The sequence below is a fragment of the Elgaria multicarinata genome, chromosome 11 (assembly GCF_023053635.1).
Source record: "Elgaria multicarinata webbii isolate HBS135686 ecotype San Diego chromosome 11, rElgMul1.1.pri, whole genome shotgun sequence".
NCBI classification, from domain to species: Eukaryota; Metazoa; Chordata; class Lepidosauria; order Squamata; family Anguidae; genus Elgaria; species Elgaria multicarinata.
In genome coordinates, this window is record NC_086181.1 from 35,698,058 (window position 1) to 35,709,521 (window position 11,464).

Below are 11,464 nucleotides of genomic sequence, written 5' to 3' on the forward strand. Positions count from 1 at the left end.
ACTCCTTTGAAATTATTTTACAATGGGAAAAAACTCACAGAAAAACGTTTTACAAAAATTCTTCGACAAATAGGCAAGACTGCCTACATATATATGTATTCCTGGCGATTCCCTTTGGATGTTGGGATCCTTTGAACAATCCTTTTAGATCTTGTGGAATAGCTGAAGAGAGGTCATCACACCCTGTGTGGTTTCTGGACGCTCAGTCAAGTGGCTGGCTAGTTTTAATAATGGTGCTCTTCCTTCAAAATGGATGCCAGTCATTTATGCAACTTTCCAATTTTCCATGCAGCTTCCCCAAGAGAAGCATCTGCATTCAAGCCAGGCCCCTCAATTCTACACAACACCATGGGACAGCTTAAACCTTGAAAGACGTGGGAAAGATTCCTCTCTGAAAATTTGGATACATGCTGCCAGTCAGTGTAGACACTTCTGAGCCAGATTGACCAATGGTCTGACTCAGCGTAATGCAGCTTCATAAACCTGCACATACTCTATATAATTTCACATTGCAGGAGGAACTCACATAGCAGTATTCCTCCATATGAAATCAGCTATGGGAAAAGGCCAATGCAGGTACCCCCATTTTTCACCAAAAGGGTCACCAAGATGCTCTCTGCTATGTGGATAGGTTGTAAATGGTAATGAAACAGTTGGAGAACATTTAAATACAGCCCAACCACCACTAATATGTGTGGAATCAAAGAAGATGCTTGAGAGCAGTTACTCCAGGAAGGGAAATACAGCAAATATAAAATGTTCAAAGCGTCAAGCAAGAGAATTCAATTCTTTCACAGCTGCTCTACCTCTCAATGTATAATGATATAGCATTTGGGGAACAGATTCAACCCAGTAACCCAGCCTCAGAAGCGCAATATGCAGGTGAGCTTCGGCTCTTTGGAGGTATAAAAATGCAATAAATAAATAAATAAATAAATGATGTCTATGGCTACAAAATAAGGTTTGAGCTCACCACTTCAAAGCTGTTCATTCTTTTTCCTCACCAACTGCTGTCTAGTGTTTAACTCAGGTTGAAATATAATAATGTAGCATTTGGGAAGAAAGATACAACCTAATAAGCCAGCTCCAGAGGCCAAGATAGAGAAGATCTCCACGGCCACCATGTATTTCCCCTTGGTGCTTAGGTAGGTGGGCACAAAGGACACCCAAACACTGCAGAACACCAACATGCTGAAGGTGATCAGCTTGGCTTCATTGAAAGTATCGGGCAACTTTCTGGCAAAGAAAGCCACCGTGAAGCTGACGATAGCAAGAAAACTGATGTAGCCCAGGACAAGGTAGAACATGATGTCTGAGCCTTCATTGCATTGCACTATGATCTGCCCAATCTGGGACTGCATGTCAAACTCTGGGAAGGGGGGAGAGATTACAAACCACACTGCACAGATGCCAGCTTGGAGAAGAGAAGGGAGAATGATGACTGATACTGCCAGCCTCTTCCCAAGCCACTTTCTCATTCTGTTCCTGGGCTTTGTGGCCATGAAGGCCAAAACCACAGTGATGGTTTTGGCCAACACACAAGAAACTGCAATGGAGAAGACGATGCCAAACACAGTTTGCCTCAGAAGGCAAGTGACCATCCCAGGCCTCCCAATGAACAAGAAGGAGCAGAGGAAGCAGAGCAGCAGAGAGCAGAGCAGGGCACACGTGATGCTCCAGTTGTTGGCTTTGACGATGGGAGTATTTTGATGTTGAATGAAGCTCCACGACACCACAGCTGTGATTACAGAAAGGAAAAGAGCCGAGGAAACAAGAACTGCCCCCAAAGGCTCCTCATAGGATAAGTAACTTATGTCTTTAGGAATACACTGATCCTGGTTCTTGTTTGGATACTGATCTTCTGGGCACTTCTCACATTGGTCTGCATCTGAAAGTCATGAGAAAAGTCTCAGTATTTCCTGTTCTTAGGTGACATCTACTAATTTTAATGGTGACAAACAAAATGATAACAGTATATGTGTGACTTTAGCTCTGCATTACTGAGCATCATTTATTTATTTATTTATTTATTTCTCATACTTATACCCCGCTCCTCAACCAAAAAAGGCTCTCGGAGCGGCTTACACTTAGCAAAAAAGACAGTCCCTGCCCTCAGGCTTACAATCTAATAAAGACATGACACACAAGGAAAAGGAGTCAAGGAGGGAGGGAGGGAGGAGAGAGAAAGAAAGAGAGAGAGAGAGAGAGAGAGAGAGAGAGAGAGTGTCCAGCAGGAGCAGGCCCCGATGTTACTTCTGCCTGCTCCTGTCCCCTCGGTCCTTCTTCTTCCCCACAGGGCCAAGATGGCAGTTTGCCCTGTGGGGGGGGGGGAAGAGTCCAGCAGGAGCAGGCCCCGGTGTTACTTCTGCCTGCTCCTGTCCCCTCGGTCCTTCTTCTTCCCCACAGGGCCAAGATGGCAGTTTGCCCTGTGAGGGTGGGGGAAGAGTCCAGCAGGAGCAGGCCCCGATGTTACTTCTGCCTGCTCCTGTCCCCTCGGTCCTTCTTCTTCCCCACAGGGCCAAGATGGCAGTTTGCCCTGTGGGGGTGGGGGAAGAGTCCAGCAGGAGCAGGCCCCAATGTTACTTCTGCCTGCTCCTGTCCCCTCGGTCCTTCTTCTTCCCCACAGGGCCAAGATGGCAGTTTGACCTGTGGGGGGGAGGGAAGAGTCAAGCAGGAGCAGGCCCCATGTTACTTCTGCCTGCTCCTGTCCCCTCGGTCCTTCTTCTTCCCCACAGGGCCAAGATGGCAGTTTGCCCTGTGGGGGGGGGGGAAGAGTCCAACAGGAGCTCATGAGAAAAGTCTCAGTATTTCCTGTTCTTAGGTGACGTCTACTAATTTTAATGGTGACAAACAAAACACATTATTGGGCTTAAACAACAAAGCTGTAGTATTCAGTTTCACCTTCACCTGTTTATGGTTATACATTCCAATATACACAATCACACACCCATAAAAATGACAGAATTAAGGCAGACACACATTTTTAAAGTTCTGGTACGTTTTCCATGTAAATAAGATGCTTTTCACTTACCTATCTTTATCGAAATCATTGCTTTAGCACATTGAGAACAATCGTAGCAACAGATTTGTTGTCCCTGCTGGATAAACATGCTCTGTCCAGGGCGGCAGCTCTCGACACAGGTAGAAATGGGCAGCATCTAATGGTAACCACAAGGAAGGACATTTGGCTAAGCGAGTTTTTCCTCACTGCTCTAATTCTCAACTACACCTTTTTTGCCCTGGAACATTGCAAGTCCTTGGCCTTAGCTAGACCTAAGGTTTATCCTGGGATCATCCTGGGGTTGTCCCTTTTCATGTAAATGACACACAGGATATCCCTGGAGCAGGCAGGTATGACCCCGGGATGATCCTGGGATAAACCTTAGGTCTAGCTAAGGCCCTTGTGACCAGCATCTCAAGATGATAAGATGTCAAGGAAGTACCACCTGAGAAACATCCATCACCATAATTTCTAGTGATAATTAATCTCACACATCTTGCTACTCACTTTCTTCCCCAAACGCACAGGTGGACAACTGGTTAAAAACTAACGCTTGCCAGTCACTCACTTGCTCTCTCTTTTCGGGTGGTGGTGAGGACTGGGCTTACTTGACATAATTCTCACACCCACCTAGAAGTAGAAGACAGGTGAGTTTACAAGCACTACTTTGCGTGTAGACCTGGTGGCCAGCAAGACCACATCACGCCAGTCCTTTTACAACTTCATTGGCAGCCAGTCCAGGTCCGGGCTCGATTCAAAGTACTGGTACTAACATTCAAAGCCCTAAATGATGTGGGGTGAGGTTATTTGAAGGAACTCCTCCTCCCATATGTACTTGCCCAGACCTTAAGATCTTCTCCTGCCAAAGGAAGTGAGGCAGGTGGCTACTAGGAGGTGGGCTTTCTTTGCTGTAGTGCCTCAGCTGCGGAACGAGCTCCCCAGAGAAGTAAGCCTGGCACCTACACTGTACTCCTTTTATCGCCAGCTGAAGACCTTTTCATTTTCTCAGTATTTTAACACCAAATTTAACTTAAATTTAAGCTTTGCTGGTTGTTGGTTGTTTTATTATGCTATTCATGCTTTAATTTTTGTGAACTGCCCAGAGAGCTTCGGCTATTGGGTGGTACAAAAAATGTAATAAACAAATAAATAAATAGTAAAAGGTGGTGATAATTTATTTATTTATTGATTGATTTATTACATTTTTACACCGCCCAATAGCCAAAGCTCTCTGGGCGGTTCACAAAAATTAAAACCATTAAGAATATAATAAAACATCCAACAATCTAAAAACCCAAATACAAAATAAAATATAAAAAGCACAAACAGGATGAAACCACACAGCAGAAATTGATATAGGATTAAAATACAGAATTAAAACAGCAAAGTTTAAATTTAGGTGTTAAAATACTGAGAAAATAAAAAGGTCTTCAGCTGTCTACGAAAAGAACACAGTGTAGGCACCAGCGGACGTCTCTGGGGAGCTCATTCCACAGCTGGGGTGCGACAACAGAGAAAGCCCTCCTCCTAGTAGCCTATACTAATGGCAATACTATTGACAAAAGGGAGTCCCCATTCCCACAGCAAGAAGAGTAGGCCCACAAAACCCAAGTGATCCTCAACTCTTGGTGTTGGCTTTGTAAATCTCATGATTTTTATCTCTGAAGCTTGAATCATCACTCCGATTCCAAAGCTTCTTGATTTATCTCCCATACCACCACTTCTGAGTTGCATATTGTCCACTCCATCATTACAGTTCATTATGCGGCAGGGTCTTGCTATTTACTGTTTTACTCTGTACAGCACCATGTACACTGATGGTGCTATATAAATAAATAATAATAATAATAATAATTCCATTGTCTGTGTCTCTGAATCCCAAATAGCATGTTCTTCCATGAGTGTACAGAAGGCCAATCCATACCAAGTTCATGCATGAATATTGCCATCATAGAAAATGTGAATTGTTTGATTGTACATCAGACCGTTAAGTTTCTTCTCTTCTAAGTGCATACTGATGTTAACCATTCCATGCAAGAGCTTTGGGTACTATTAATTGTAGCTGGGTGCAACTATGGGAATTTGATGAGAGATCCAACTCTGATGCCTCTCAGAGTTTATAATAGTCATGAGGGTGTTGTGGCCAAAAGATGGGTTATAAATATTTTGATAACTATTAAAATAACTCCTTTGATGAGGGAACCGCATTGGCTGCCTACTTGCTATTCAGCCAGGTTTAAGGTTTTGGTACTAGTATCAAAGACCTAAACAACTTGGGACCAGGATACTTGAGAGAGAGCCTTCTTCCTTTCCAACCTGCCTGGACATTGAGATCATTAGAGAGCATGCTTCTGTTGGTTCCACATGGATCTATGGCTCAGTTGGAGTTCACCAGGAGAAGAGCCTTCAGTGTGGTGGCCCCTTTTCTTTGGAATTCCCTGCCCCTAGAGAGTTCCCTGCAGGCACCAACACTGTGCTGCTTCTAATGCCTCCTGAAAACAGTTCTTTCCCAGGAAGCATTCCATAACTGAGCAACCACCGCTTTTATTGGTATTCTGTTTTGAAATAAACAATATTAATATGCTGTTTTCATCCCTTTAAAACCTTTTTACTGTTTTATTTCTTATGTTCACCACTCCGAAATCTATTTTAGATATAGAACGGTACATAAAAATTGTAAATAAATAAATAATATCTCCACTTGATAACAGTATATGTGTGACTTTAGCTCTGCATTATTGAGCATCATTTATGGTGTGTGTGTGTGTGTGTGTGTGTGTGTGTGTGTGTCTGTGATGGGGAAGGAAATAATGTGAATTATACATTCTGAAGCACCTAGAAAGCATCACATAGCTATACATCTAAATATCTACAATTTAGTTGCTTCAAAAAATGATTTGAACTTCACAAAGATTTTAATAGGAATGGACCTCTACATTAAAGGGTAATTGCATTGCTTATCCTTGGCTTTGTACTTCCTGCTTCTTTTGCATTAGTATTGGCTGCACTACATGGGTGCAGAGGGTGACCATGTGGTTTGAATGCTTCCCCTCTAAGTGTGCTCCATTCAATTCCAATGAGACAGCACCATCTAGTGGGTGGTAATCCCACATTTTTGGATATTATCACATTAAAAGTGGTTCTTTTCATAGTTGGATTTTCAAGGAATAGCTCAAGAGACATCCTGGTCGTTGACGACATGACGTAATTGACCCACAAACATCCCTGAGTGGTCAATCACGAGTGTGCCGTGTATCAGTCATTTATAGGAGCCCAAAATAGACATGAGCTGGCATTCCATTCTGTCTTTTCATCCACAAATAAAAAGTAATTATGCTCCAGATAATTGTGACCTTAAACAATCGTGTGTGTGTGTGTGTGTGTGTGTGTGTGTGTGTGTGTGTGTGTGCATCTGTGTTGCCCAGGGTGAGGGGAGAGAATAACAAGCATACTTTGAGAAATAGGCATCTCTGACATATTTGAACATTATACAGGCTATGCTGATTGATGATGATGAGGATGATGATGATGAATGAAGAGGAGGAAGTAGTATGTAAGTAACACCCACCTGCTTAAACTTGGGGTTCCACGTAACAGCACTTGCATTGATTTTGAACTCTTTGCCTGCAGGAGCTTGTGGGTCCATCTCTCCAACTCGGACTCTCTGGAAGGATTGGTTGGGAAATGTGACCAGGTTGATGATATCAAATCCACTTGCAAGCTCCCATTTCTCATCAAAGGATATTTCTTCCTTTGCACTATTGTTAAATCTGATGTTCCTGAGAAAAGAGTGAAGCTAGATTGCAAGAAAACAAACAAACAAACAAAAATACAAATTAAGGCCAGTCTTGGGGAAAGGCTTAGCATTCTGTCTTTGAAATTTTGCCAAGTTGTGTCGTGAGTACCATTTGTCTGGCATAAATCCACAAGATGATGTACTTTGCAGATACGCCACTTCTATTACAAAAAAGTCTATCCAAAGGCAGAAGGCAGATCAGTACTAAAATTAATGTTCCTAACCTGCATTTGGGTTGCCTGACCATGGGAGGGCCATTGTAGGGGAGGGGGGAGGGGATAAGGAGACACTCCTCAAGACCTAGCATTGGTGGGGCTTTGTGGTGACACTGGCCAGAAGAGGGGCTGATGAGGCAATTTTAGCCTTTGGGGACCCTCATCTTCGCCTCTTTGAAGCATGACTGCCGGCAGAGAGGCTGCCAGCAGAGCAATTCCTTTTTTGCTCCTGCTGCCAGGGTGAATGGTCTTCTCCTGGAGGCAGCAGTTTTTAGGTGTGGCAGAAGAGCAGCCAGAGGGTTGTTGCCCCATTGTTTGGATCCCTACTCAATGACCCCCTCAATTCAGCACTTACTGCTTTGGACATCAGGGTGTGCCTGGGCCCCTTGGGCATGCCTATGTCTGGACACCAAGCCCACTTACCTACAGCACTTCTGCCTTGTTGGGATCCAGCTTCAGTTTATTAATGCTCATCCAGTCCATTACTGAATGCAAGAACTTCCATGGCTTCACCTGACAATCGTGACATTGGGCCTGTGCAGACAACACACTAAGCCACGGTCAAGCTTCCCAGCTTCTCCTCCCCATGGCTACCTGCCATGTCTGAACGTTCAGGAGGCTCCATTTCCCCCCATCTCCCCTTGCTCTCTTCAGGGCTCTTGATGAATCCATGGAATGGAGAGCATGTGCTACAGCATAAACAGCATTGTAGATACTGTAACACCGGCCGGACATCCCCATTTCAAACCAAGGTCCAGGGAGTCTTCCCAGCTTCTCCTCCCCAGTGCAGCTTTCCTTGTTTGGCACATAAAGGTTATATTGTGGGAGTGAACAGATAAATGCACTGGCCCAGAACTGCTGGATGAAATAAATCGTTGACTGAAATGGATTGATGCTCACAAGAAAGTCCTGAAATCCTGGCACCAGATTTGTATGGAATGTAAATGACAAGGTGCCATTGAAAGTCCTTGTGGTGAGCATTGCCCCATTGGATGCAGCAGTGAAATCCCATTGAGCAGCTATGATCCATACCCTTTCCAATGGGCACTTATGAGAGAACTCAGCTGAGTACAAAACCATTCGTAAACCTTCCACAGACTGACCATCCCCATACACAAGGATCACAGTGATGTCACCCCATAAGGGGGCAGAACTACTTGGTAGCAATTCAAGCCGGAGCCTCAATTGAAACCCTCGATGGATTAAGGTAAGGGGCAGGAGGTTGGCCTACCTGGTGCCACCAGCGCCACTGTCCATGCGGCGGCGGCAGAGCCAGGTAAGGGGGCAGGGAGGAGGTAGGCTTACCTGCATCTATCACAGGCTTCAATTGAGGCCCAATTGAAGCCTGTGGTGACGGACACAGGTAAGGGGTGGGGGTGTTGGCTTACCTAGCACCACCACCGGTGTCCATGCAGTGGCGGCAGTGCAGCCAGATCTCACTCCACAGAGCAGAGAGGGGGACGGGCGGGTCAGCCCATAAGTTCTGGATCAGACTGCTAGTGCTTTTGCAGCAAATGCAAGTGAATGTGTTTAAACCATGGTTATGTAACCACCAGGGTTAGTATTGGTTCACATGACATGCTAAGACATAGATCACATAGCATGCTAAGCCTTAATTTTTGGCTCAAAATGCATAACTAGCATGGCTTAGCATGTCAGCTCAACTGGGTCAAAGAGATGTAGAGGTGTATTTCCACCACATACTAATGGCTCTGATGTCCAAATCCCTGGATAACCAGCAGCTTCCCATAGATATTGAAATGAATGAGGGACAAGATGGTCACCAGTGGAATGATCTAGAGCAAGTTTCAAGGACACAAGGCGCAAGCAACTGGGACAACCTCTTGGAACTGACCCTGCAACAACTATTTGAACCTCATTTCACCACGCTTCAACTCCCAGCTCACAGAATTGGTTCAGAAGGATAATTTGGTTAATAGTACAATAAGCCATTGAGAAAGTTAAACTCCCATTATCTGTTTCCTGCCCTTTTATTGTGGTGACAAAGGCTAAACCAGGCCTAAAGCTGGATTGGAATAGATTTAGATAATCATTTCATTTTCATCCAAGGAAGCCTGGAATTGGACAGTCCCCTTGATTTTTATATAGATTTTTGCACCCCTCCTTTGTTTTTAATGGTTCTACATTATTTTACATTTTATGATTATGTTTCATTGCTGCAGCTACCTGCCACGGCTGAACGTTCAGGAGGCTCCATTTCCCCCTCTCTCCCATTGCTCTCTTCAGGGCTCTTGATGAATCCATGGCATGGAGAGCATGTGCTACAGCATAAACAGCATTGTAGATACTGTAACTCCGGCCAGACATTCCCATTTCAAACCAAGGTCCAGGGAGTCTTCCCAGCCTCTCTTCCCCAGTGCAGCTTTCCTTGTTTGGCACATAAAGTTTATATTGTGGGAGTGAACAGAGAAACGCACTGGCCCAGAACTGCTGGATGAAATAAATTGTTGACTGAAACGGATTGATGCTCTCAAAAAAGTCCTGAAATCCTGGCACCAGATTTGTATGGAATGTAAATGACAAGGTGCCATTGAAAGTCCTTGTGGTGAGCATTGCCCCAATGGATACAGCAGTGAAATCCCATTGAGCAGTTATGATCCATACCCTTTCCAATGGGCGCTTTTGAAGGATCTCATCTGAATACAAAACCATTCGAAAACCCTCCACAGACTGACCATCCCCATACACAAGTATCACATTGATGTCACTCAATAAGATGGTATTACGAATTGGGAGCAATTTTTCTTGGATTATCTTTTTTGGTAAATATTGTGTCACTGTTGGGATCACTTGAGTCCAAGCAATGCAGATAGTGTTCTGCAGAAGCCGTGACCTCAGGGTCCGAAGGAAAGTTTCTCCGCTGTCATCCTCTGAAATAATGAGGCCAATCCAATTCCATCCAAAATGCTTGAGCAGCCCAACAATCCCGACATACTGAGGATCTTCATTTGGGACCATCCGGTAGAAAGAAGGGAACTGATTTTCATCACTCAACACTGGATCAAAGGAGCCATAGCTGAGCTAGTGGGAAAGATACAGTGATTGAATGAATGAATGAATGAATGAATGAATGAATGAGTGAGTGAGTGATTGGCATTCATTTTTTTCTCCTTTTTGGAAAGTAACACTGGACATGTGAAGGAAAAGTGCTCGATTTTAAATGCTCAGTCCAGTTATTTGGCTGTTTTCATATTTGAGACCTAAACCATCATTTTTCCTGCATGTGGGAGCCACTTCTTTTGTGAATTCTGTTTTGTCACTAAGCTTTACCACCTCTCAGATCCCTCCCCTTCATCGACCCTGTTCAGATGACATGCTAAGCCACGGTGGTTAAGCATTTTTGAACTCAACATTATGGCTTAGCATGCTAGGTGATGTATGTCTTAGCGTGCCATGTGAACCAATACTAACCCTGGTTTAAACACATAACCAGTTTCAGTGGCTTCCCAACCCCAATTAACACTTGCTTCTTCTGTGCCACAAGAGTGTCGGCGAGTGAATGAGCCTTTGTGTGTGTGTGTGCCTGCCTATGTGAGTTCCCTCATAAAATGAATCTTTACATGCCTTGAATGCCAAAGCTCCCACATTTAATCAACCCCCATTTTCCAGATTTCAAGATCTCTGAACGTGTCCTCCCTCTCTCTCCCCCTTCCTTCCTTCTTTTTGGCCCCACATTGTCGAGAACACCAACACTAACCAAGTTTGTAAAGGCACCCTCAATACTTCTTCAAAAATTCAAATGAGCCTGAAGCCCACAAAAGTAGCCTTCCTCTGCTTTACGCGCATACCTGTGGAATCTTGAAGATATTTAAGACGTTGGCCATCTGGATGGATGTTTGGGAGTTGAGCCCACCAAGGGCAGCCATGGGTTCCTCTCTCCTGTTACATTTGTAAGTAGAAGGATTCCTCAGTCCCCTGAATAGCAGATCCAGAGTGGTCCAGTAAGTCCTTATTGCATTGAAAAAATTGTCATAGATTTTGGCTCCCAGTGTGATGTTGGGTAATAACTTGGCGTCTTTGTTGATCTCACCCATGGCAAAAACAAAAGCAAGGACATGCTGGTAGTTTTTAGGGATCATCCTGAAATAAGATTTGAATGTAGACTTCGATCCTTACATCACAGAATCAAGTGTGTTACAGCTTACATTATGATGTATCCATCTGTGGTGAGGGTGGGCAACTACTGGTCCTCCAAATGTGGGCCAAAACATACCACTCTGATCAGCCCAAGTCAATTGTAAGTGATCATGGGAGTTTTAGGGCAAAGCAATTGGAAGACCATAAGTTGCCCTCCCCTGATATAAGTAAATGAGATGTTGCTGCAATAATTAATCAAAATATATATATATATATATATATATATATATATATATATATATATACTTACTTGTATCATATATATTTATTTTAAAATATATATGATACAAGGAT

The 11,464-nt window shown here is 43.9% G+C and overlaps 1 protein-coding gene across 1 annotated transcript; it reads right to left on the reverse strand.

Moving 5' to 3' along the window:
* Window positions 1-977: 977 nt before the first annotated feature.
* LOC134405698 (vomeronasal type-2 receptor 116-like) lies at window positions 978-11,067 on the reverse strand. The gene is made up of 5 exons (XM_063136941.1): window positions 10,822-11,067; window positions 9,638-10,054; window positions 6,570-6,797; window positions 3,032-3,158; window positions 978-1,888 (listed from the first exon to the last, which is right to left on the reverse strand). The coding sequence occupies exons 1-5, from the start codon at window positions 11,065-11,067 to the stop codon at window positions 978-980; spliced, it is 1,929 nt and encodes a 642-aa protein (XP_062993011.1).
* Between the last annotated feature and the right edge of the window lie 397 nt (window positions 11,068-11,464).

What these genes read in the sequence shown, in the direction of transcription:
- LOC134405698 (XM_063136941.1), bottom strand. Translation starts at nt 11,067, where the DNA reads ATGGGTGAGATCAACAAAGACGCCAAGTTATTACCCAACATCACACTG. An exon ending in ATATCTTCAAGATTCCACAG is followed by an intron (nt 10,055 to 10,821) that starts GTATGCGCGTAA and finishes CTTTCCCACTAG; the next exon opens with CTCAGCTATGGCTCCTTTGA. An exon ending in AATGATTTCGATAAAGATAG is followed by an intron (nt 1,889 to 3,031) that starts GTAAGTGAAAAG and finishes CATGACTTTCAG; the next exon opens with ATGCAGACCAATGTGAGAAG.